The 27459-nt window shown below is 41.3% G+C and overlaps 1 protein-coding gene across 6 annotated transcripts in view; it reads right to left on the bottom strand.

The window, feature by feature from the left end:
- Positions 1-27459, bottom strand: part of DENND1B (DENN domain containing 1B) — a 179804-nt gene that overhangs the window by 139740 nt on the left and 12605 nt on the right. For 3 of the 6 annotated variants that reach the window (XM_072932638.1, XM_072932641.1, XM_072932639.1), the window contains exon 2: positions 8744-8808. In XM_072932638.1, the coding sequence (XP_072788739.1) occupies positions 8744-8808 (65 nt within the window). Of the gene's footprint in view, positions 1-8743; positions 8809-11601; positions 12011-26831; positions 26867-27459 lie in introns of those variants that run through there. The other 3 variants (XM_072932640.1, XM_030279377.4, XM_030279378.4) reach the window with 3 other exon arrangements.

Raw genomic sequence — 27459 nt, 5'->3', positions numbered from 1 at the left:
ACGCAGCAAAAGAACTGCCTCCTCCCAAAAGCAAACACTTCACCCTATCCACACAATGATAACACAACAATATTATATGTACTGTAATATAGGTTCAAGTGGCACAACAAATAAACCCTTGATATTGAACAGCATCTAAAGTCAGATGAACAGGAAGTATTTGTGTCATTCCATGGTTCTGAGTTTAAGGAACAATGCAGTGTTAAACCACTTACAGCAAAATACCTTGGCTATGACAATTATGCCTCTATGATGATCAAACTTGCCATTAACTAAGAAAGTTTTAAAAATATGTCCCAGAGAAGCCCTAACCAATATGCTCTTTTCAGACACAAGTTTTTCATTTTAGCCTAGGTTTTAATCTACATCTGAATACCCATTCAAATGCGTAAAGAAACCAGATTCAGGAAACATAATCTAAGGGCGTTGTTCAAACCTTGTTTCTAATTAAGGATTTAACACTTGGACAAAACCTTCCAAACAAGGATTGAAAATTTTGCAAAGGAACACAGTATGACTGTAAACTGCTGCCTTGGCTTTCCCAGTGCAGGAAGTGCAGATACCACACCCAAAATCTTGTTCAGGCTTTTTTTTCTTATCTTCTGCTTTTTCTCTTCTTTTTTCCATATAAATTTCAATACTAAGTTTTAAAATTTTCTCCTAAACCAGATTCACCAAATATAAAAAGCCTTTGTTCACTCAAATTATTGAATTCTAAGCATAAAGCTACAGCCCTCCAAAATACATGGGAAAATATTAAAGGTGGCTATCAGAAGTTATGTTTTCAGCATTTTATTACTTTATCTGTCACATAGGATCTTCCATCCTAAGTAATTGCCTGTAAATATACTTTTACCAGGATCTTGGAGTTATCACGTATCAGCCTGACATGAAAAATATAGATTCTTAACATATTAGTTGCAAAGCAATGCTATGCTCAAATCGCTCTTACTACATTACTTTAAGCAATAAAAATAGCACTTTACTTGGCTTCAGGGGTTTTTAAGCCCTTGAACACTTACATAACTCTTCCCTTTGTAGCCTGATCATGCTTTTTATTTATAAAAAGAAGTATCCATTTCAACAATTAGATGATCAGCATGTGCATCTACATGTATCTGCTATTCTCCAGATAATATCATGAGTGGCAAAGGAAAAAGAATTTTAAAACCAATTTTGTTAACCAGACAGGAAACCCTACACTTCAGCCTCTTCAAATGAGTGGTAGACAGAAAAGTGTCTTACAGCTTTGCAAAAACAGCATTTTAAACCTTGGAAGTTCACCAGTTTTCAAAGTTTTTTTCAGCAGATTTTAAATCCTCCATACATTAAAAAAAAAAAAGTCATTAAACTATATATGAAGAGAGCAAGCAGCATAAAATATCCCATTGAAGAGAGATAAATCTCTGTGTACGATGGGCTGGCTGTTCAGTGTGTGGGAGGGCTGAAGCATGCTGACATTAGCTTAGGAAAATATGCAAACTCTTAACACTTTTGAATGCAAGCAATTTAAAAGCCCACAAACTATCCCCCAGGCAGCCATCTCAAATACTGAAGTACTAAAATGAAACTAAAACTAAATTTGAAAAAAGCATAAGAACGTCAACTTTCATACCAATTGACTACATTACACACATTGCTGTTTTCAACTTATATTTAGTTATACTAATATTAGTTTGTTCATTCTACTCAATTTTATACCAAATCCTTTTTATACCAGCTTAGCATTTGTATTCCTTAACTCATCAAGCTTTTCCCTTTTAATTTCACTGCCCAAAACCCGATCACACTGCTGAAAGCGGCATATGGCATTACACGAGAAAGTGACACAGCCAGGCAAGTGCCTGCAGGGGAATAATTCATCTCGCCCAGCACTGATAGCACAGTGCCTGCCCCCACATTACTGCAGCTGGAATCTCTGCAGCAGAGCAGAGCAGAGCTGCCACCCCTCCCAGGACTGTCCTCTGGCTCTGGGAGCAGGGTCAGCCCTCCCCACTGAGGGCTCTTCACCCTGGTAAAGAATGCGGGCGAGATAGGAGAAAGGGCTTCCTTGACCTATTTCTGCAGCAGCTCTCACCCCTTCCCCTCCTACACACACATATCTGCACCCACCTCCAAATTACACACACATCCAAGAATCTCTGGAGGTTGGTGGAAAAAAAATGATCTGTAGGAAATGAGACACTGAAAAGTAGCGACATTTTCCTCCACATTTTTGCATCTGTGAAGAAGCTGAAAGTTGTAGAGACTACACTGCATTTCTCAGTCTCTGGAGAACAGAAGGGAAAGGTAAAAAGCATCCAAATGCCAATCTTTATCTTAAGATGCAAAATCATTCTTGTCTTAATTGGTTTTGTTGTTCATAATTTTCCAACACCCACTCTGTGATAGTGACAGCCCAAACACACAGAAGACATTGTTCATACCCTCAGGGGTTTTCCAATTAAATGCCAGAAATTTGAACACAATGAAATTACTCATTTAGCTACAAGTGGAGGGTTTAAAGATTATAATTTATGAAGGATTTACAGCTATGCTTGGTGTTCATACACTAGAGAACTTCAGCCAAACTCTGGCTTATATTCCTTGGTTTTGTCTAAAGGACACAAGTGATGCTCTACCTGCTTTTCCTATACTACCTGCTTTTGTCTTCAAAGCATTTACACAACCCTCAACAAAAGACTGATATTTTCTTCTCCTCATCAGTCAATCCTATAGAGAAACGAGGCTAGATTAAATGTCCTTTTTAGCTTCGAAATTTCAACAGAAAAGCAAAAACCACTACGGGGAAGTAGCACTAACCTAAATAACATGAGTTAATGAGTTGGTGCAGGAGAGCAGATGTTAAGCTCAATGAAACTTCTGAAGAATCTAAAAAGCAAGCTTTATTTTTTAATACACAGAAACTGCATCTAAGCTAAGACTATAAGCAGCTATCCAATGCTGTCAAATGATATTTTACCAACTGAAAAATTAAAATATGTTAATTTAATTCTAATACTCTTAACAGTATTTGAGATTAAAAATATACACATAAATTAAATACTTTAGGAAAGCTTATCTAGTTCATAGCAACATATAGTTGCCCTCCACAGTCACCTGAAGAACAAAGCATCCTTTAAAGAGTAGAGAAACCTAACTTTCTGTGGGCCAGTACTTATTTAGTACCCTTCTAGCTAAAACCAACAGGGAAAAAGGTCAGCAGTATATAAACACTGCATCTAAAGTTTTTACTGCTCTTACAAAAAATCCTGCAGACTTCTTCATGTATTATCACTGATAGAATTATCTTTTTCATCAGGTTCAAGAGATGCTGTACAAAAAATTGCAGAGCAGAGGAAAGAAGTTATCTTGATCAGCACGTTACACCCAGTGGCTCAGAGTATGTGGTTAACAAACAACTCTCTAGAGTGAAGAAAAAACAGAAGAAGAAAAAGTGGTGCTTGCTCTGTCCACAATCCTACAGGCAGCTTTGGAAGACTCCAGATCAAAACCCTATCAAAGCAAGACAGGTTACCCTTGGACAAAACTAACAACTGCATTAAACTTGTTTTTGGAATTAGAGCCTTTCTGAATTTACGTATTTTGTTAGTACCTTAACAGAGAGCAATCAAACCTCATACAAAGAATTTTGCACTTCTAAACTAATTCCTGGACTTAATGCATACCGTTTTTAACTCTACCAACACACAATTAAACTGGATTTGTGGCTTTTTCTTGAAAATTTAATGAATATAAGGCCCTTTAAAGAAAAAAGATTTGGAGATCACACATCACTAAGCTTTATTATCATTCTGGCAGAAGCAAAATAAACTACAGGAGTTATTAATAGTGCAATTCAACACAACCTATTTAACACCTTCTCTGGAAATCATATTATCTAGTCCTAGAGTTATATAAGACTTCTTAGCATCTAAAAAAAGAAATAGAGACAAAGCAACCAAATTTCAAGGGTGTCCCAACAATTATTCTTATATTGGACAGAAAGTGAACTGGTACTTCAAAAGGGTTTTCAAGTAAAACTTTAACAGTCAGGACTGCTTTAGACCCAAACCACAATTCAGTGGTTGACTTTTCTGGATTTACCTGCAGCCCCCGAGGAGCCTTTCTGTTGTTTTTTTTAATGTGCAATAATCAAAGAAAAAGAAGGTGTAGCAAACAGCACTCTCTTAACCACACTGAAACCAATTTGAGTCATCTTCTCAGGAAACTGTGGACAGAAATGCTGAAGGCTTTATGTTCACAGAAGCTGTTGCACATTGCTTTTCTACTGTATCTGCACTGCCTTTTGCATCTGCAACCCAGTTTTAATAGAACCAATGCACAGGATATAAAATTTACCGACTGAGTGAAATTGCCAGCTTCATCTCTGCCCATTTAACTCAAACCCACAGTTCAGACCTAGAGGTGTGTATGCACAACCTGTACATGCTTGTGAACTCATAGATACACAGATAAATATACACTCCTCACAGAGATTAAAATAGCACTATTAATTTGGACACATCCTGTGCAAAAGTTCAGAAACATCAGCCTTCCAGAAACTCAATTTACTTTTCATGATAGAAGGAAGGCCAAAAAAAAAAAAAGAAAAAAAAAAAGCTGAAGACAGCTTTGCTCAATTAATTCTTAGGCTCCAACCCATCTCCCAGTGCCAGCTGCAGTGTAATTTTCAAGTGACAGAAGAGTGCCAGGAGAAGAGAACAGTTGCTGTAGGTGCAGCTGTTGAGCAATACCTTATCTAAGACTGTGCATTTAGGACAAATGAACCACTGCTTTAGTCTTGATACGCAGTAAGGGTGGCTCAGCCCAAAGTGCAAAAAATTTTCACCCTAAAGCTAAAGAGCAATTCTTGTCCTTAAAATAACACAGCAGTTTTGATAATATCTGTTATCAAGCTGCCCTATGGGTCAGTAAGTGAAAATTTAATACAGAAGGCCTACTGCTGATATTAAATTGAGCACACATTTTTGCTATTTCTTGTTCGCTGCTCATTAAGGAAAAACACAGAAAAGAATTACAAAAATATGCAACTGCCTGGAAGGCAGTGTAAAACTTTTTTCTGTAAGGTGCTACTCACATTGCAAGCCAAATTCACAATTAACAAATACCAGGCTCTTAGAATAGCTTAGCACTTCTGTCCCAGTCACTTAGCAAACTCTGCTGAACAGAGGCTAATTCATCTCAAAGTCTTGTGAGAAATGGGTTATGAATTTTCCTAAGTAAAAGCTGTCACATCAGCTAGTTACTAATTGATGTTTACTACCCTCAGCACTGCAAAGGACTCAAAGTTATGATCTGGGCTACAATCTCATGTTGATCTTAAGTGTTTTGTCTCCTCTTTGGAGATTTACTCTGAAAATACAGTAAGCATATATCCCGACGATTGAAGGAATTATGAGAATATTTAGGAAGAGAGTATCCTTTTTTTCCTCTCCTGTCTGAGGAAAGGGGTGGAAGATCACTGTTCTAGCAATGCTGCTGTGCATTCCTGTAGGTTAAAACAGAGTAACAAATATTCATGTAAACTACTCTTAAACCACAAAAAATCCAGAAACCATGTATCCAGTGGGAAACAAAATTTTTATCCACCTATAAATAAATACATGTTAGCACAACTGAGCCTGTAACCAATTCAAGAGCTACCTACCAAACATGAAGTGATAAATTCATACTAACTTACATGAATTCTCTTTGGTTTCTAGTCAATGTAAACACCTATGTTGAAAATAATTAATGGAATAACTGAAGAACAAACTTCTTAACACATGTAAGAAACTGTATGCTGCTGAATTCCATGTATGTATGATCCTTTACAGCTGGAACGGTCCTAGGACAATGTAACATCTGAAAAACTGATATTCCTTGAGGAGAGCTATGCTGTAATTAAGAAGTTATGAAAAAATACTTTTCCAAAAGTGTTAAACAATTTTAACAGCAAAATTCTCAATCATGTCAGATTCTTGCAGGTATTTACCATCCTCATAAAAACATCTTAGAAAGAGCTCCATGTGCAGTTAGGCCACCTCCATTTTGATTTGTTACAACAGTTATACATTGGCACAGGATATTAAAATACAGAACACAGACTACAGTGAAGCTTGAGAAGAAAAAGCTTAGGGATACACGGGTCACATTAAGGTCTTCCTCTATCCTAAGTCAGCTCCTCCTGCTGCTCACTCATACAGGGAGATCATAATTTTGCAGCTGTGATATTTCCACGGCAACACTGGTGACAGTGATGTCACAAATTCAGTCCTGACATAGCTTCAGGATCAAGTACAAGGAGCAGATGGGATGCGAGGGAGAAAGCCCCTATTTAAACACAAATTTCTTTCATAAGAAAGAAAGAGGCATGAGCAAAGAACCAGGTGAATGGATCGTGTTTTCAAGTATGATATATTCAAAAGATTATCCTAGCATGAAAATCTATTTAAAGGCAAGACCTACAATACAGGGTAACTGTCAAATTTGTTAGGCCTTATAATAAACCAACCTTGAAAGCTCCCTGTTTTGCATGACAAGCCCTGTGCTTCATTTCTAAAGTGGCAGTGAAAACAATACACTTCTGTCCCTTGTGAATTTCCTTTAGATAACTTTAACATTCATTTAACATTTAACAGATATATTAATCTGATACATCACTGTGCTCATAATACCATATGTAAATACGATGTAAAGCCCTCACTGGAGTGAGTTTGTTATCCGAATTAGATATGATATGAAAGATATTAAAACAAATCCCAGATGTGTCACCAAGTACAACAGGATGGTAACTGGACTATTCAGCCAGCACTGTTAGATTGGCAAAGGGGACTGTATTTTTGTCCTGATCTGTGAATGCATCCAAGAATCAACACAAGCTTCAGGCCAGCTGAAGATGCCCTAAGCCCTGCACCAGTTACACTCTGCAGACTCCAAAAAATTACTGGTACCAAACCTCCTTCCTATCTTTGGGCACCCCATGAACCAAGAGCAACTGAGCCCTGAGAGCATAGAAGTGATCGTGACAAAAAGGGGAATAGCAGAGAATGTAACCACAATATAGTCACAAACACAGTCCCCACATTAATTCATGTCACAGTGTGAGGAGACACACAGATTTCTTAAAGATGCTCCTCTCCGGAGAGGACAAGTGATAAACAGCAAAACGACCAACCAAGAGAGGCAAGGGAAGTGCCTATGACCAAAATTCAGATGTAGGCAGTCTTTCAGAGAGCTGCACGCAAGGAGAAGTGGTTTCTTATGACGGCACTGGCAGAAAGATGCGCAAGAAAAATGAGAAGTCAAACAGAAGATAAAAGGAGTTAGAAGGATATAGATCCATGTTCTGATCACAGAAGAAAAAAGCCCACACTTTTCAAGATGAAGACCTGGAAGGATTGCCAAGAGTCTAGCTCTCCAGGGGGAAAGGAAAAAAAGGGAATAAAATTTGTAGCCTGAAGCTGGACCTAAGCCAAGATGTGAACAGGCCCCCAGGAAGGGACATTGGGTGGGGGCAGAGACTAAAAGCACAATGCAAGGAGGAACAGATCCAAAGTCAAGTAGCTAAGCAGGGTTCCCAGACATCACCTCTGAAATCACTAAGGCAAAAACTGCAAAAGGGATATAAAAACAGGCAGAGTGCCATGTGATACAAGCCACAACAATGATCAGCTAGGAAAGTCCACCTGATTTGCCTAATACCAACAACAAATCAAAAAAGCAGGCGATAAACTGGAGGATGCTGGCTGGTTACAAAAATAAATAAAAGACCTGAATACATGCAATTGTTTAGCTTCAACAAAAATGTTTTGTTTTTTTTCCAAACACATTAGGCACATTCCTACGACTCACATGAACAGAAATGGTGTCTGAAATATATATTTAAAAAAAAAAAAGTGGTTTGGGGCTATAAACTTCTACAGGCCTCTTACTTGTTAAAGTAGTAAACTCTGGAAATAGTATCCTTTAGCCCAGTAGGATATGAAATATAGTCTATTTTAAGATGCAGTTTATTGTTTTTACAGTTGTGATTAAGACACAGCTGTCACAGACTAACATGACTACAATACAACCCCAACAAGACTCCTCCTCTCCCTTTGCTTTTGTAAGGCCAACAACCTCGGATGAGAACATGAACCAAGCTCCCCCAGTGGACTTTCAAGAGGTCACTTTAATTTCAGTGCTGGAAAGCCCATCTTCTTTTTACCCAAGAGGCAAAAAAAAGCCTCTCTCAGACAACTCTCGCACTACTACATCTCTTTTTCCTCATGTTTATAGAGATGTGAAAGTGACGGCTGATACAAGCTCAAGCTCATTGCTGTTTTTATGGTGTAGCAAACCAAGGCAGCTGCCAAACATGAGCTACAAAGAAAGCCTCTTCCTATTGTTTTTCAGAAAATAACTTACTTTCTCTCTATCACACTGATCAAAATTAACATTCCCCTGATAGACAGAAGTCAACTGTTCTTCTAAAATGAAATCTTACAAAAAATCAGCATTTTAAGAGTAGAAAACACATTTAAAGTCCAAGTTTTGTAAATATACCATAGAGAACAAAAACAGTTAAATCAAAACATAACAAAACCCCACAACTACAAAGTAATAGATTTTAAAAAGCAATAGAATAATCATAGGCACGTTCTAACACAATCTCAGTCCAAAAGCAATTCAAAGTATAAAATAACACTAGATTGGGATGTCAATTTTTTTTTTCCAGCTCTCATTTCTCTACATAAATATCATAGTCAAAGTGCATTACCTTCGTTTTCTGAAGCTTGGCATTTTACTTTCAGTACCAAATCAAAGGTACGTTCTGGATTTTCCCTGGAAGAAACAAACACAACCAATTATCACATACATATTTCAGATCTTATTTCTACTGTTATATCCTTTCCATTATTTTTGCAGAATAATAAATAGAATTAAAATACCATTAAAACAAAATTAGTACTCAGATTAGTTCTAAGGAAGAACCAAAAAGTCACATTTCCCTATACGGCCTTAAGAAAGGAATAAGAAAGATAAACAAGCTAAACTTCGTGATTTATTTACATTATATTGTCACTGCCTTATATATATCAAATAGCTTTTAAGTCACTCCATAACTCATCTAACAGTTGTGAAAAAAAAGCTACTAAGCTCCTTATCAATAAATCTGCAATATTAATAGAGTCACAGGCAGCCTTTTCTACAGCTATGTCTTATTTCTACTAAGTAGGAATAGCCCATCATTAGACCTCCATTTGAATTCCCTGTGTTTAGCCGCTATCCTTTAAAAAGCCCCTGATTACCACCCCAAGGCCGAGAATCGTTTGGCTTCCTCTTTCACCAGGTATCGACGGCCAGCTGGGACTCCAAGGGCTGAACCTCAGGCGTGATTCAGTGCGAGAGCCAACACGGGTGCCCTAACCGGGGATGGCCCCAAGCCCCAGCCAGCCAGGAACTCCTTTTATCCAGTGCCTCCCCAGCTGCAGTAGCCAGCAAGGGCAGCTGCGTGTGACGGCTGGCGCCTCTTCCACCTGATGATAATAACAAACTGCATGTGCCAACAGCAATTAACACTCAACCTAATCCCAAACTACATATTCATTGAAACAGGTCTAAATGCCATTACCGTGCCATCCACCCCTCTCTGCCTACCAAGCACACTGCTATTTACATTAAAAACAAGCGGTATAACCGCACCCATATCAATTATCTATTTAACCACATAAAAGGCTCACACTAGAACTCCTATCTTGTGTAACACTCCCACTGAAATCAGCTGGAGATTTAGGCATAGGAAAAAAAAAAAAAAGATTTGGTTCCAGGTTTCTAGGATGCTTCACATAAAGCATACAGTAAATTAAAACACTGTTGTTTCTTTAAATAAAGTATTGAATGAAATCCAAAGGCTGAGCCAGGGAAAAACTCAGCTGTCACAAATTAATTGATTCAGTTAATGCTTTCACTGACCTCAGCACCATCATCCATTGAGATATGCAGTTATAGTCTAATTCAGATTATGAAGACATAACCTGTCCATATCACACTCTTTCCTTGCATTTTAAAGCATTTTTGGGGGGAAATCCTGTATCTACTGATCCTGCATATAGGAGATGAAATTCTGGTTTGAGTTACAACAGCATAAATCCAGGACATTGGAGATTTACTCTGGTGTTAAACTGTCCATTTTTCCTCTGGCTGGTGAGCAGGGTCAGAATGAAACTGATAAGGCTGTGCTTGGTTGAGTGAGTCACCTAGAAAACTGAACCACAAAAATACTTCATTTAAAAGAAATTACATCTCCCCATGACATTGCTCTAGCTTAGGCCTTGGGTTTATCCTCTCAGATTGAGGTTTTTTAATGCGAATCAGTTCGTGTTATAATCACCAAATGAGTGTTTCTAACTCAACTCCTAGATGTGTTACACTCAAAAAACGTCATTGAAGTAATACTGCCTTCTGTCTTTCACTGTAGTACTCTAAAACTGCTTTTGCAGGAAAATGCTTCTAAGTTTACTCTTCACATCCCACTACGCTCAGAAGTGTCAAAGATGTGTCAAACTAATGTGAGAATTGTGAGCCTGTCTCTCGTCTCTCGTTTCCCTGCCAACTCCGCGGTGCCAGCCTGCTCAGCGCATATAGACACGAAGCTGTTTGTCAATTGCCGAAACCCGTGTGTAACATCTTGTCGCTTTCAATGTCACCAGAGCAGGCGGCCGCTGCCGGAGGGCAGCCTGGACAGCAGCGCTCCCAAACACCCAAGGAACCCTTCTGCACCTGCCATGCCGTGATGGCAGAAGGGTGGTCACCAGCTATACACAAGGAGTTTCACCTGAACCTGAGGAAGTACACTGAGGGCGGCAGAGCAGTGAACAGCCTGCCCAAGGACGGTCGTGGAGTCCTCCCCTGAAGACGTTCCAAACCCACCTGAAGTGTTCCTGTGTCACCTGCTCTACATGACCCTGCCTTGGCAAGGCGAGAGGACGGGATGATCTGCAGAGCTCCCGCCCAGCCCTGACAATTCTGCCATCTCCTAGAGGGATGCCTGGAACAGCCTCGGCCCGCGGCGGGCAGGGGCACTTGGGGCAGCTCTGCTGGGCCCGGCGGGCTCGGCACCGCGCTGCCAGCCCCGCACAGGCCCCGTTCAGCGGGCACAGCCCGACCGGCGCCGAGGCCTCTGCCCGGCCGGGCCGGCGGCTGCGAGCGCTTCCCCCGCGCCGCGGCTGCCGAGCGGTGCCGGGGCGGCCGCGGGGCCGGGAGGCGGCGGGGGAGCGGCCGGCGGGGCTGCGGCCGCCTCCTCCTCCTCCCCCTCCTCCCCGCCGCCGCGGGCCGGGTCGGGGGGCGCCGCCGCTCCCCCCGCGCCGCGGGTCCCGCCTCGCCCCGGCCCCGGCCCCGCCGCTTCCCGCCCGCCCTTCCCGCTGTCACTCAGCGGCCGCGGCGGACGCGCCCGGCCCCTCGCACGCTCCCGCCGGGTGGGCTCCCCCTCCTGCCGTCCCCGCCCGCCGCACGCCGGGCCCGGCGGACCGGGGCTGCCACGGGGCCTGCTCGCCGCCTGCCCGCCGCGGGGGCTCGGCTCGGCCCGGCCCGCCGCGCCCCGCAGCTCCGCCGCGGCCCCGCGCACACAGCACTCACTTGAACCTGCTGTCCATGGTCACATCGCGGGCCCCGGCGGCGGCCCCGGCGCCCCCAGGGACAAGCGCCCCGCCCGGCGGGGGCGAAGGGGCAGCGCCGGCCGCGGAGCGCTGGGCGGCGGGGGCGGCTCAGCGCCGCGGCGGGCGGCGGCCCATGGCTGCTCCGCTCCGCTCCCCCGGCTCGGGCCGCGACTGCGGCGGAGCGGCGGCACCGCCTCCTCCCCCGTCTCTCAGTTCCTGTTGCAGCCGCTCCGGCACCTTCTGGGAAGCAGGAAGCTCCGCGGCGGCCCGGGGAGCCGGCGGGGCTGGTGTCACCTGAGGCCAGCGGGGGAGGGCGGGCGGCCCGTGCCCTCCGCGGCAGGTGCGCCGCGAAGCGCGCCCGAGGCCCGGCAGGTGGGCCGGGGCAGCGCCTGGGGACCCGCATGAGGGACCCCCGCACCGGCACCTTCACCGCTGCTGAAGCCGCTCAGGGGATAGCTCCGGCTCCTGTGTGCACTGACACACCGTAGCAGCCCTTTCATGTTCTTTATGCGCAGCAGGAAAGGGGAGCTTTTCGTTCTAAAGGTCATAAATGTTAATTTAACCTGCTGTAATCTGCTTAGCGTTTTGTTTTATCGAGTGCTAAACAAACACTGTCCCAAACTGCTGAAGAGCTGGTGCAGCAGGGACGACTGGAGCAAACCCACCGTCCTGTAAACACACATAAAAAGCTTTCAATCTTTGAGTGCTTCCCTCGAGTTTGGAAAGGAAATAAAAATAACACTGGCCTTGAGAGGCTTCCAAGTCTCATTCTTCTGAGAGGCTCTGAGCAGCCAAATTCCCACCTACACCAAGTTTCCCTCACCAACATAGTAACACTGCAATGAAAAAGTGCATAAAATAGAATCTGTGGTACTGGGCCAAAGAAAAAACGTCATTCTTTCACTCTTCCTCCAGAAGCTAATCATCGTATCAACAGTTGAAAAGATGAGAAAAGTTCAAGCCAATTATATATTAAACACATAAAATAACATTAGTACATTACTGGGGCTGAAAAATCAAATATTCAAAAGTCAGGAAATTACAAATATTAACTTCTCCAAAGCAATATTGTTTTGGCTTCATTGCACATCCTACACACCTCACAGGACATAGATTAAATAATAATAAACTGTATAGATGTGCAACAAAAAGAACTGAATGTTGTAGCAGTAACCTTAGCTCGGGGATTTTCTTGGGTTTCAAGTATTTGCTTTCCCAGGCCTCATTTTGTGGTAATTTTTGGCTATATTTTAGCAGCCAGTATTTTCAACTCCCACTGAAGTAAATGAAATTGCTTGGGGCTTTGTATCCTTAACATACAGCAACACACTTCATGTAGCTCAGGGTTTTTTTAGGGAAAAAAAAGTTAAATGTGGGTTTTTGTGTACCATGAGAGGCCCTCACAGCAGGCAGCGTTAATTCACCCACTGTTAAATTGGACTTCTCTGATGGGATCAGTCTGGACTAAAGAGCCAGAAGAGAAGGGAGCAATGCCCATGTCTGCTCTAGCAAGGGGCTGGGGAGAGCAAGGCATCCAGCACCCAGGGATGTTACAGAACCAAAAAGAGAAGAAGCACATGGGGAAGGATATCGGGGCACAACCACAGTCATGTCTGTGCCTCTGTCTCCGCCTGCCTCCCTTCTGCCCTCCATCTCTCCCCCCAGACCTACTGCAAAACACACAGAATGTGAAAGTCTCTTCTGCAAAAAAAAAAAAAAAAAGGCCAATACTTTAACAAGATTGAATTTGGATCAGATGATTATCCAAATATTGAGACATTTTACTTGTGGAAAATTTCCATTTGAGGTGTACAAGAAGAAAAACCAAAGCAACCCCAATACCACCCCCCCCCCCACACCCCCACAAGAAAAACCCTGGTATTTCAGTAAATCTGTGTTTTGAATTACAGTAAATATTTTATAAGTCTAGTGTGTGTTTATTTCTCTCTTCTCTTAAGCTGCTGATGCTTGCCACTTTTGCAGACAGAGGAGCAGTCTGGCGGCCTGTCAAGCTGATCTACCATGCAATTCCAGCCATTCCTGGACTAGGGTCTCTCTTGGCAGATAGGACCATTGGGTCCCTTAGATTTCATTTTATCATAATTGGAGAAAAAATAGGTAGGGTTTCTTTCCCAAAATAAATACATGCCTTGTCACTGGAGTAAATTGACTGCATGCAGTGACTAAACCTTGCCTGCCTGGAAGAGCAGGAAGAGTAGAGAAAGTTCAAGTTTAAAACAGAAGGCATATGAGAGAACACCCTGTTGAGATGAGGCTCACATCTCTCAGAGCTATTATTTCAGACTCTGTGAAAGCTTAAGCAGACATCTCTGCCCAGGTTACACTTACTTCATGCTTTCAAGACTGGTTTGCAACCACAGCAGCTTCTAATGAAAGATGATATTTTGGGAAAGGTATTGGTGTTCAAAATTACCTCTTGCCACTGCCTTGGTTTCAGCTTTTCCTTGGAAGAGAATCAAGGAAGAAGGAAAAACTGAAAGCAAAGCCTCTAGATATGCAAAAAAATTGATTAATATAGTATATTCTGAAGCTGTGAGTATAGTTTACACCTTACTTTTCTTTACTCTGGTTTTCCATTCCAAATTAGAGCCATGAAACAACTGATACTTGGACTTTTCAAAAATCAGCTGTTCTACATGTAATCCAAAAAACACAAAGCCTTTTTCTTTATGTTTTGCATAACATGAAAATAGCTGACCTCAACCTAAATTATATCTAAAATATTAGCATAGGAACTGATATATAAGGATTTGCTGGAGGTGGGGTAGATGAACATTTGTTTTGCAGATAGGAGCAACAGGTAACTTAGAGATGAAGATTTCTACTCAATCTTCCATTGTAGTTTACCAGTGGTGAATATTCATTAGTCATCTTTTTACCAGTCTAATAATGTAAAGGAGCTTTAAAACTGATGCAGATACTTACACAATTCAGCTCCTACGTACTGGCAGTAAAAGAGGTCTCATGTAAATTGAACTGGACCTACAAGTCTTAATTTTCTCCCAGATTTATTAATGCTTTGGAGTAAGAAGTTGAATGAAAAAAATATCCAAAAGTCTACTTCATCTGAATCAGGCAAGAGAAGAATGGAAGTGCCATCAGGGCAGCTCCATCTCAAGGATCATGGAATGGCCTACGTTGGAAGGAACCTTGAAGATCATCTAGATCCAAGTTCCCTGCCTTGGGCAGGGACACCTTCCCCTGGACCAAGTAGCTCAAAGCCCTGTCCAACCTCACCTTGAACACTTCCAGGGATGGGGGCATGCACAGCTTCTCTGGGCAGCCTGTGCCAGTGCCTCACCACCCTCAGAGCAAACAATTCATTCACAGTACTTAATCTAAACCTCATGTATTTCATTTTGAAGCCATTTCACCTTACCCAGTCATTACACGATCTTGTAAAATGTCCCTGTCCATGTTTTTGTAGGCTCCTTTCAGGTACTGGAAGGCTGCAATTAGGTCACCCCAAAGCTGGACAAACCCAATTCTCCAGGCTGGACAAACCCAATTCTCTCAGCCTTTGCTCATAGGAAAAATGCTCCATCCCTCTGATCAACTGGGTGGCCCCCTCTGGACTCCAGCAGCACCTTGGCACTTGGCCTTACTAAACTTCATCAGATTCCCAAACCTCATGAGATTTGTTATCAGTCAAAAAAAACCCACAGAGCATAGTTTCTAGTTTACAACCAAGCTCAATATGGACACAACAGGAGATGTACATGAAACACACCAAGCAAAATGCCAAAACAAGCATCAAATCCTTTCTGTTAGCAATCTGCCATTCTCTGCCAAATTAATACCATGCGGATTTGGGTCTATAAAAGTGGTGCAAAGCGGGGTTAAGATCTCCAAAAGGGAGATGAGAAACAGACAAAAAATGGCCACACATTTGTCACTTGGAAATGGTAGAGCAAGGAAGAGAAGTTCCACAAGAAGCCAATTACTTTTTTTAAGTTGATACCACTACATTCACACATGTAGTGATTTTCTTTTAGCACAGAAGGCATAAAAGGGACAGAGGGAAGGCAAAAACACAAATCCTCTGAAGACAAAAATTATTCTGTTCGGTTTTTAGCATGGGGGAATTTGAATCCTCCTCATGCAAACTGCAAGCACCCATGCTTTCTGCAGGGAGATTCACAGGGAGCACAGGAAATAGAATTTACCCTACACACAAATGCCACCCTATAAAATGACAGGGTTTAGGGATCACTGACTGAATCCAACTCTGTACAGATCCAAATCTCCCACCCCAAATAACTCCAGCAAGGCTTTGAGAGGTAGAAAACACTCATCATCACCATAAGCTGGAGCAGATATATTGTGAATTAAGGAATCTTAAGTATCACAGAATTCCTCACTTGCCAGGTACAATTCATTCAATAGTAAAGCATACTACTAATAAAGTGATCTTCCTCCTAAGTGTTCCTGAAACTCATAAAGGGATTTCCTTCAGAACATTGTTAGCAGAGCTTGCTGAAAGACATGTTCTCCCCTGGGAGCACCAATGGGTTTGTCAAAAATGGCAAAATCAAAACCTATTAAGTTTCCCACTCTATGGCCATAATAAATATTTTTTAGAATACTTTGATAGAATCTGTAGTTTATACCTTGTACCAAGAATTCTCCACTCACCCCTGAGTGTACTTGGGCCTGTTTTAGTCCTTGTTCCTTCAAATAAGTTATAGTATGTTTATGTTATCTCAGATGCTATCAGTATATCTCCTAACAACATCATCACCTTGTCACACCTCACAGACTTGAAAAGCATCTCTTACAATGAGAGTTTACTCTCAGCCCCATTTTAATGGGGTTGGAGGTTTGGGGGTTTTATCACTTCGTTTAAATCTTACATACACTCATTCCCAGTTGTAAATGAGTGACTAGATCATCTCACCTATGTAAAGTTTTCCAAACTACCAAATTCACAAACATCAATTTCCCCATTAAACTCCTTAGCCATAATACTGTCATGAGACAATACTTAAAGAGAAAATACTGTACTTAAAAAAACACCATATACCTACATTATGTGATTTCATCATTCAGTTTCTTTAAAGATACTTTATATTATGTTATTTATATATTTATACTAAATAAATAAACTTTAGTTTATTAAGTAAATAGATGTAGAATATACATGTCTACAAGTATTTCACATTTGTATTGACTCCTTGCATGATCATACAAACATAATTTTTAACTTTTCAATGTTATTTATCAAAAAATGCACTGTAAAGGGCTCTAAGTTTTCCTGCTTAAGAGCAGATGATGATTTAAGGTGGACATGACCAAAAGTGACACCTTGCCATGGCTGGGTAAGGATTTTCATGCAATGCTTGTGCTAGGTTGTCAGGGATGCTGCATTTCAGCAGCTGTCACTGTCCTTGCAGCCAGGCTATGTGCAAGGGCTAGCCTGCCCAAACTCACACACCCAGGTAAACACACTCATCAATTAATCAGTGGACTCCTGGGCAGAGACCATTGCTTGCATGGAAATGAGGATTCCCTGGCTTTCTAATCAGTGTGTCCTCCCAACAAGACTGAGATAGCACATCTTCATAATCAGGTCAGCTTTAAGTTTAACAAAGGAGATGGGGGAACTTTTTTTATGAACATAGGTTCAAGCTACAGAGCTTTGACAGATAAGACACTCAAAAATTTAAATGTTCATGATACGGCTGTATTAGCTCAACATTTGGTTTACTGGTAGTATTTGCAAATCTTTGCAGTCTGATCCATGATACCTTTTGTTTGTTAGATAGATTTGCATCATAATCTACAGAAGATGTGAAGTAAGCATTTAGTAAATATTTACAAGCCTGTGTAAAGTTTAACCAGATATTTGCTTTACCTGTGCATTCTGGATGCTTTATCAGTTGTTTAGATGCAAATTAATTTAGAAATTAAGCATAATTAATATTTCTATGCATATTAAATTCAATTCATAGACAATTTAGAAAATTTGGGTGGATTTCTAATTTCTATTTCTAGTTTATTTCTAATTCAGAAGTGACAGCTGGCAGAATCTAACAGTAGAATAAGCCACCTTTCAGGTCTGCTGCCCAAATCCAGCCTTCAGCCAGCAAATACCAAGTGCTTTCCAGTGGATGCTGATTATTCATAGGAGTGTTTGAAAACAAGGGGTGGTCTTTGCCCAGTTCCAGTTTAGATGCAAGTCAGACACCTTGCAGCCAGCCTCCCTGTTAGGTACTTCAGAGAAATGAAAGACAGAAAAAAGAAAGAAGCTGTTCTTTTCTTTGCATAGAAAAAATAATACCAAAAAAACTCCAAGAAAGTTTCAAGAAACATTTCTGGCAATATTAAGGGAATATACTGAATTCTTTCCCACACTTAGTGATTATTGTGGAGATTTTTTCAGCTCAGCAGACAGTTTGCTTAAGGAAGAATTTTTTAGTGAAGCAGCAGGGTCAGGCAGAATCTTTCAATATGCATGGATTCAGGAGAAGGAAATCACTCATTCAAGTCATTTGCAAGTAAAAGTTTCTTACCAGATTGAACGCTTCCTTGCTGAATAAATTCAGTTCTTCTCTTTAGGTAAGAATATACTCCTCATATTTCTCTAATGTATATTTTAAATGTTGCAGGTTGCAGACTACCTGATTAATATGGTACTCATTAAAACTACGATGGAGCTTTTTTAAAAAGGTCTTTTCAAAGCAGTATGAAACTGATTTTTGTTATCAGACATAAAAGTTTCATATTCTTGTAACCTTCTGAATGTGGTAAGGCCAAATGTACACAAAATTAGGAACTGAACTTTATTATAATGAAGATGTGCTAAAAGTCTCTAGGCTGCTTTAGAAACTGTCTGGTGTGTCTACCAAAAAATTTGAAGCAGTAAATCAAGGAATACTAAATATTAAAAGAACAGTTTCCAGCTATTTACTTGCCATTGCTTAAGGCCCTATTTATGCACTGGCATACATATAAAAGAGTATATACTGAAAGAAGTTTTATATGAAAATTAGTTATAAAAAAGCCAGTCTCTCAGCTCTACAAACAGTATTTAATTTAAAAATAGCCAATAGAGACAGTGTATTTTAATATTTACTTGCATTAAAAGATTAAAAATCACTGTATGGTTTCCTCTATCAAAAGATCCTGCAGAATATCCCTGACTCTCTTCTAATGTTGTGGCTGACATAATGAGGAGTCCCCAGTGCCAGGTTCCTTGGCCAGAGATTTGTCCTTCTGTTTTGTTGAGGGTGCTTTGCTCATAATTAATTCCATAAGGTAATTTAGCAATGTCAACCTTTCTTCTTAGGAATAAGTAAATTCCTTCTAACATTTTTTTTTAAAGGAAAAACTATACCCCTCTGTAGTGTATGAATCCTCATGCAGGTATATGGCAGGGATTTAAGGAAGACTTCCTACACTGCTGTTTGTTTTTACACTTTGTTATGCAACTGGGTCGCAGGTAAATCACTGAAATATCAAAGACATCTTCTGCAGGTTTCTTCATTCAGAGGCGTAAGGACAACAAACCCAGTTGCCACTGTGCTAAATAGCTACAAATACTTCAGGCAGGTGGGTTATCCCTGTATGCATTTGCCATTTTTGATTCACCACTGCATCAGATACCAAAGACAAAAAGCAGATGGGAAGGTTCTCAGTAAAACAGATGGGAATATAATCCCAGTAATTAACTAATACAATAAATTTCCATGTTTATCAGTATGCTTACTGAAGGAATTCTTGCATTTAATAGCTAGGTAAAATGAGAGCAGAAGAAGGAAGTGACATCTCCAGAAGAGCAAGGCCAGTGGGCTGTCCATGGGACAGTAGGGCAGTACAGCCCTAGTGCATTAACACAGCTGATGGCTTTATTTACTGGAATTAGTTCTGCTGCCTACCCTGACCATTCAGTTCAAGAGCAGAAGAGTGGTAGGACCACCATACTGTTTCCATTTGAGAGGTTGTGCCTGAGAGAGTTCAGAAAGATGACAGCAGCGAGCCTGTGGAGCCACTTCACTGTTTTATTTCAGGGCTTTGCCCCTCAGTGGTGGTGAAGGGAACAGGGCTTGTAGCAGTTCTCAAATGTTGCTGTACATCTGCCACAGAATCAGGCCATTTTGTTGTCAGAGTCCCAGGCAAACACAAAAATTAAATCATATTGATATGACTTATTTTGCACAGAATTTTCCATCTGTTGCTCTTCTCAACAGTTCCATTAGAAAGTCGTATTGCTTCATATTCTATTATTAACAGATGTTGGAGCAGAATAATGTGTACGTGTGCCTGAGAATTAGAAGTGTTGCTAAATACAAACCTCTGTCCTCAGACTTGCATTTTAACACCACACCAAAGCACCTTGCTGCCATGTGAAATCCCACTTGTGGGATGGTCCCTTCCCCTCTGGTTCCTGCTCAGAGCAGGCTGCTTGGGGCCTTATGCAGGTTGGCTCAAAGCATCTCCAAGGGTGGGGGACACTGCAGGCCCCCTGGGCATCCTGCTCACTCCAGTGTTTGACCACCCTCTCAGCAAAAAAGAAAATTACTGTACCAAGTCAAACTTTCTCATGTTTCAACACATCTTTACTGTCTCTGTCCACCTCTGGGAAAAGGTGGCTGCCATCTTCTCCTCACCCCCTCAGTAGCTGCACAAACCAACCAGGGGGCTTCTCCCTGAAGTCGCTCTCTCAAACTCCAGCCACAAAATATCCTGGCAGCCTGCCCCTGGCCCTGCATTAATGTTCCATTTTCTTCTGATGGGGAGCCCAAAATGGGGCAGAGTAAACAAACAGAGGGACTTATGCCTCCCCTTCAGAGGCTGCCTGGCCTTTGGCTCCCAGAGCTTGGAGTGCTGTCAGCCTCCTTTTGCTACAAGAGCATGTTGCTGATTCACAGTCAGCTCCTTGTCCACCAGGTCCCCAAGGTTTTATTCTGCAATACTGATTTCTGCACAGCAAATCCCCAGCCTGTAGAGCATCAGGGCCCTGATTCAACTCCCCCTGCCAGGATTTTAGTTGGTTCAGGAGCTTATTTGACTGAGTTCAAGGTCAGCCTTTTTGCTGAGCTGAGCTATTTGTTGGGAATAAAGCTAGAGACAACCTCAGCAAAGGCCTGCCTGCCTCTCCATCCCTTGGGAGCTGCTTTCAAGCTGAGGCTCTCGCACTTGGCCTCTGCCTGAGCGACACTGCAGCTGTGCTGCAGCTGTGTCAGTGCCCAGTCTCCTGCCTCCCTGATCCTGACCTGCTGGCTTGATTTCCTGGCTTGACCTTGAACCTGCCTCATCACAACAGACTTGCTGTGTGGTCACTGGACCCAGGCTGACACTGGCCACTCTTTCCAGGCATATAAGCACAAGAAGCCCTTTTATACCCTTTACACCATTTGCTAATTTCAGCTCAGCTTGAGCTTTGGATTTTACAGCTCTTTCTCTGCGTGCTCAAGAAGTGTCTCTGAATACTTTCTGAGCTGCCACCTCTGCTTCCTCCTTCAGTGTGCTCCCTGTGTGCACCTGAGCTGCGTCAGGAGTCCCCTCTCCACCCATGTTTTTCCACTGTTACTCTTGATTTACTTTCCATATATTGCAGTAGACTGCTCTTATGCCCTAAGGAGGTTGTCCTTGAAGACTGGCTCGCTCTCCTGGGCCTTTATTCCTCCAAGTCTGTCTTACATGGGGATTTGCCAGGTCTCATGGTCATTGCAGCCAAGGCTGCCCTTGACCTTCACCTTTTCAATCAGGTCTTCCTTCTTTGTGTGTAATGGGTCCAGCAATCAGTTCAGTCATCACCTGCTACAACAAAATGTCCTCAGTACGCTTCAAAAACCTCCTGGATTGGTTGTGCACAATCCTGTCACTGTTCTAGTGGACAGGGCACTTGAAATTCTCTATGAATGCCAGGGCCTGTGATAAAGAAACACTCAAAACAGGATTAAACAAAAATTCATCTTCAGGCCCATAACATGTTTAGACTCCAAGTATCCCTGCAAACACATGTGATACCAAAGAGAAACCTCATCATGGACACGACAGCGTGAGTGGGAAATGCAGCTTAGAGCTGTGGTGAGCTGCAGTCAGCCAGACAATGGGGATGGACATGATGGGACTGAGCCTAAGACCTCAGGACCAAGCAAGAGGGCTTCACCTTAAGTCCTGAATTTGGTGTTGACCCTAAAGAAGGAGAGGATCACTGCATCCTTATCACCTCCACGTCTTGAAGTAGTTAATCTCTGCATGTTTCTATCCAAACAATATCAGAGGTAGCACATGAGATCTGATGGACTATATTGAAATACGATGGTACTGAAATCCTCATTTCCAAGGATCAATTTTTTTATTTCTCTTGCAATCTCCAGAGAAAACAAAGCTAAAATTCCTCATTCAAGGACCTTTTACACATTAAAATGTAATTGCACTCCATAAACTAGTCCAAGGACATGTTCTTTCTGCTCTATTATCTCCTAAGTTTATTTAATGCCAACTGTTAAATGTGGAACTTTTTTATATAAGTTTCTATGACAAAGCATCACTGATGTGCAGTTCAAAAAGCATTGTGAAAGCTGCTCTCTATCATTCATGGTTTGTTCATCACACCTAGTATTGCTTAAAAATACTCACTTTATATATATGAACAGGGCTGGGCTTGTTCTACAGGGTACAAACCAGGCAATCTGAAATATGCCAAGTGAAAACATTTCAATGAGCTTAAAGAATGTTCCTGATACCAGCATTTACACTTTGAAGTACATTCATTGCTGTCACAACCAACTGCAATTGTTTGTTCCACTTTTTCTGAAATATTCTAGACATTTTTTTCCCCTCATATAATGTATAGTAAACTTGGCAAGTGGGGAGACACGGGGAATAGTTTTACAGAACAATACGTCATTTTTCTTTTTCACAGAACATATGTCAGGCACCAGCAGACTCAGGAGATGTAATCCATATGAAAGTTCCTCTCATGTGTTACAAAATACAGTCAGAATCTTGCAAAAGGAGTTTCTTTCTTCAGTGTAAAAGCTTGGGATGACAATGAGGTATAATCAAGCATTCAGTACACTTAAGCTTTAAAAAACTACAGAAAAAAAAAAAAAAAAAAAAAAAAGGATATTAAGAAAGAACTCCTTTCCAGAGTAAAACTATAGGGTATTTCCAGGCACTAGTTAAGTAAATAAAACTTATTTTGAACTGAAAGACCTCCTCAAAAGACTTCTAGTTTAGCCTGGAGACATGATATACTGTGGTTCTGATGTGATGCAACTTATTTTTCACTTTTGGAATCTACAAACTGAATGAAAATCATGTACATTACAGAGTGTGTTACCAATCTTCTCACATCATAGAGGTTGTTTTTGTGATGGATACAGTAGGGGATTCTTGAAATAGTCTAACTGCAGTGCCCATGCACTTACCCAAATGCCTGCAGTTGCTGCTGCTGTTTTCCTGAGACTGCCTCTGTTAACTGTTACAACTGAAAAATTTAAATTTCTCATCATGCAGTCATCAACTTGTAACAGCAGTAACCCAGAGAAGTAATAACGTACTGTACTTTATTGCAAGATGATTTCTGGCCTGCTGAGGAAGTCAACCAATATTTTCAACAAATCTGGGCATTACCCATGACATAAATCTTCTTTCATCACACATATGACAGAGAAGCAGTCATCCACTGCCAGTAATGGTATTTGTCTTACCTATGTTGTTGTGGACTTATTCAGAAACAAAGAGAGCAACCTCACTGCACTTCTCAAACCAAACACTTGCAGGCTTTCAGTCCCTGCAACAGAAGAATCAGCTCAAACCACCTTTAATGCAAGCAACAAACCAGCATCCCTCCAGTCCCTCTGCTGTATGCAGCTACACAGGAGATCTGCATCACTCAAAATAATTACTGAAGTATGGCAGTTCTGCTTCTTTAGCTACTCTTTTGCTAAACTCATTCTGCACTTTAAAACCAAGCACTAACCCCAGGTGCATTAACTAAGGACAGGCAAGGGATCCCTCTTTCCTGGTGACTGTTCACAGTGATACATTTGAGAGAAAGCATTTCTAGAGCCAGACCATGAAAATGTCTGCCAACAGAGAATACTCTTCCTGATAGCATAAAATTGAAATCTAAATCTTCTCAGAGCTTTAGAAGAAGCTATATTGAAAACATCTGTCCTGCAGCTGGATTGGAGGGCAAATATGATCCTGAACAAGCACTGGTAGACCTGTGACCTGCAAGGTCACTGTGCTGCCTTGCTTCCTTTGCTGTCTTCTCCTAACACAGGGGATTTACCTTTGCAGAACCATAAAGGAGCTAACTAACAGGTGCCTGAGAAAGAGACAAAGGGGCCTAAAGGATGAGTACTAGTGGTGGAAAATTTCTTAAAGGCCTCTGGCAAAAGAGGTTGCACGTTCTTGTTTCCATATGAAACAGGATGCTTTTCTGTGACAAGCAGCAGCACATTGCTGCTTCAACAGAAGCTGAAAAATGTCTTCAATGCATTATGATTAACTTATCTTAAAATGGTTTTCTCTGTCCTTAGCTCTTTAGATTTTACTGCCTATTCATCTGTGTCTATGAAACAGTCACAATTTGTAATTTTTTTTTCTGTCTATTAGGTTAATAAAGTACATTGAGAATGTTAATTAGAATTCTGTGTTTCAAAGAACATTTTCTTAATATTCTCTGCAACCACTTTTGGGGTAAGAAGTTTATATTACTAAATGTTTTTGAAATTTTCAAATTTTCATGTCCAAAAAAGGAATTGTGATCTGATTATATTCAGTTCAACCTTGTCTATTCTATTTTCCCAAATATCATCAAAATAACTTCTTTGCACCACTTTTCTCTTCCACATTATGTTTTCAAGTTTCTTCATTTTGCAGGGAGTTAATTTTCTTCAATGTCCAGCACTATTTTTGTTATTTCGGAGCAGCTCTGCTGCCACTTGTTTATGAGCTTCATCATCTGTGCTCTTGCCATCAACTCTCTCCATGTTGGACTGAGGCACACATCATCCCTTGAGCCCTGGGATAAAGTTGTGTTTTCCCATAAAAAAAAAAAATCACATTTTCAAAACCTTTCTTTCACTAGCTTGTGTATAAACTCAAATTTGAGAATAATTGATCTTGAAATGTCTGGCAGAATATACAGCCTGCCTGAAACAAGAGCAGGAGAGCTCCCTCTGTCCACTCCCATAGTTTGTGTGAATCCATGTGGATCCAGCAGGAGACTGATTCAGTGTGTCAGGGGTAGGGGATGAGGGAGACCTGCACATCCACCCAAACAGAAACACAGGGTCCTCTGCTGTGGCTGAGAGCATTTTCCGGGAAAGAGAGAGGAGTGTGACGATGTTAAACCAAACAAGAGAGGAGAACACAAAGATCTCTTTGTCAAGTTTCCAAGACACAGTTGCCTTCATCCTTTCTTGGTGTGCAGAATGCTTCCCCTGGCCTCCTAATGAAGCTGCCAAACACCGCCCTCTTAATATTTCATGCATCATTTCACTGCATAGACCTTTCTGTCCTTGGCACTTGTCCTGTATCAGTTTTTATCTGCTGTATCCTTACAGTCCTGGGGAGTAACTTCACCCATGAGGCTGCTGGTACAGAACGCGGTGCTGCCTCTCCCAGTGAATCCAGGAAGGTTTTACTCAGGGGTTTCAGGCTCTAAGAATGAATGTGATCTTTTCCACGGGTGCAGTGGCCTGACCAGATTCTCTCAGCAGGAACTGCAGCCATTACCGGTTTGTTTTCCAAGTGTTAGCATTAAAAAAAAAAAAAAAAAAAAAAAAAAAAAAAACCAAAGAAACAGAACCTGAGAATTCAACTGATAGGCTCGGCAATCCCCTAATCAGCTGCTTATATCAGAATTACAGAGAGCAATTGTCATGGTTTGAAAATTCTTTTTCCGTGTCAAACCACGACAGCAATCCAAGCCATGAAGTGGTACAGGAAGCACTCTGGGCTCTCTCAGATGTGCTCGGGTACTAAATGAACCACTGTGGTCTTTTCCTGTCTGCCAGTGCAAGTTCAGGCCGAGGGGTTTCTCGTATTTTTACCTTGCAAATATATGGAAAGCTCAGCGTTATGTTGAAAATAAGCTTTCATTTTTCAGAGCAGCTTCACATATCTTAAAATCCATTTAAATCCAAAATAGCAGTCTGCATTAAAGGCAGGGAATAGACATGTTGAAGGAGACAGATCAAGCCCCATATCATTCATACCAGCCCATCTTCAAAAAAGTCAGGTAATTTATGCCAGCTGATATTTTGGCCTTGTACTTTAAGCTTCCAATAAGAAATTAGGAAAACAATACTGAGAGCAATCAAGAGAGTTATAAAAAAGATTTGAAATTGTTATTTTAAGATTTAATTTCTTGATTTTTGTATAAAACCCAAATGTTTACTAATCAGGTCAAGGCATGTGTCTATTCAGGAGCCATCTCAGTATTGTTGAGGAATTTGGCAAAATTCTCAGATCGACTTTCTTTTGTAGCACTTATTGCCAAAATGCTTTGTCATTTTCCAAGAAATGTATATTTCTTGGATCCGTTGTCCCAGCTGGTTTATTGATTCCATGGTTCTCCTTTCCAAATCACTGTTCCAGCTCATTGATAATTCTATCCAGTGCTGGTTACACAAAATGTTGTTGAAAGTCCTCTGTGCTTTGAAAAGCCATGTGTTGACCAGTATTTTTAGTTAACAGATATACTCGGCCAAGATGACAATCTCCAAATTTTTTACTTCAGTGTTTTTTTCCGCAGAAGGCAATGAGCTGTTTGCTGCAATAAACTCTTCTGTTTTCCCATAGTTATGGCCACAATCCATGCTCTAAATCACTGTCTACATTATTTTAACATAAATCCTCTTTCAAATACCCTTCTAATTCAATGGCATGCTGTAAATCAAATACACACTATTATAACTGCCTTGAGACTCTACTGGAGCTCTTCAAATATACTCTTTAAAAGCACTGACTTTATGGCAAGCTTCAGGGTAAATTTACAGCATGATACACAAAGACTTAGTCACAGGATCAAATTCTGCATGCAGAGAAGCTTAATGGCTTTGTCTTCTCAAACACACAGGTGGTTCACTTTAGAAATATATGTAGTCCCACTGAAGTTAATAGAATTATGTGTATGCTTAAGGTTAAGTATATGCATAAGTATTTTCAGGAATATTTCCAATATTCCCAATTATCTAGATAGCTGCATATTTAAAATCTTACCTTTGTAATCTGGCATACATTTTTCTCTCTTTCAAAGCATTTCGTGTGCTTTGGTGGTGACTGGCAGATTTTGTGGTTAGCAGAACCTGACAAAAAGAGAATCCACTAGTTCAGATCATCGAGAGCTTGGCTACATTAATCACACTTACTAACAGCATTTCTAAGAAATAGACCTGGGTGACAGCAGTCCCACGTGAACAGTCCCCAGGGTCAGGTTTAGCACTATCTCTGTTTGCTGTTGCACTTTAAAACACAGAAGTACATTACAGGTTTGCAGCTCTTTCTTAAGCCAAATCAAGCACAGGCAAAGGCTACACCACTGCTTTTCTGCCTCTCCCTCCCCCTCAAAAAAAAAAAATCAACAGACAACGTCCCTCAACTCCACAACAAAATAAAAAAACCCTCAATGTGACCTCCATCCTTTTCTTTTTGTCCCCATTGACAAGAGAAGGCTACTTTTGCCAGGCAGCCTTGGAGTGATGCTTCTTTCTCCACTTCATATACATGCCTGAGGCTTTAAACCCTGTCTACCCAGCTGATTAGAAGGGATATCAGGCTGACAGCCACGATGATGAAGACCAGGAACAGCATGAGTAATAGTCCTCATGGTTTGATATAAACTAATATA

This window comes from Taeniopygia guttata, chromosome 8 (genome assembly GCF_048771995.1).
Source record: "Taeniopygia guttata chromosome 8, bTaeGut7.mat, whole genome shotgun sequence".
NCBI lineage: Eukaryota > Metazoa > Chordata > Aves > Passeriformes > Estrildidae > Taeniopygia > Taeniopygia guttata.
The sequence above is the reverse complement of the archived record's forward strand: the minus strand, read 5'-3'. Positions and strand labels throughout refer to the sequence as shown.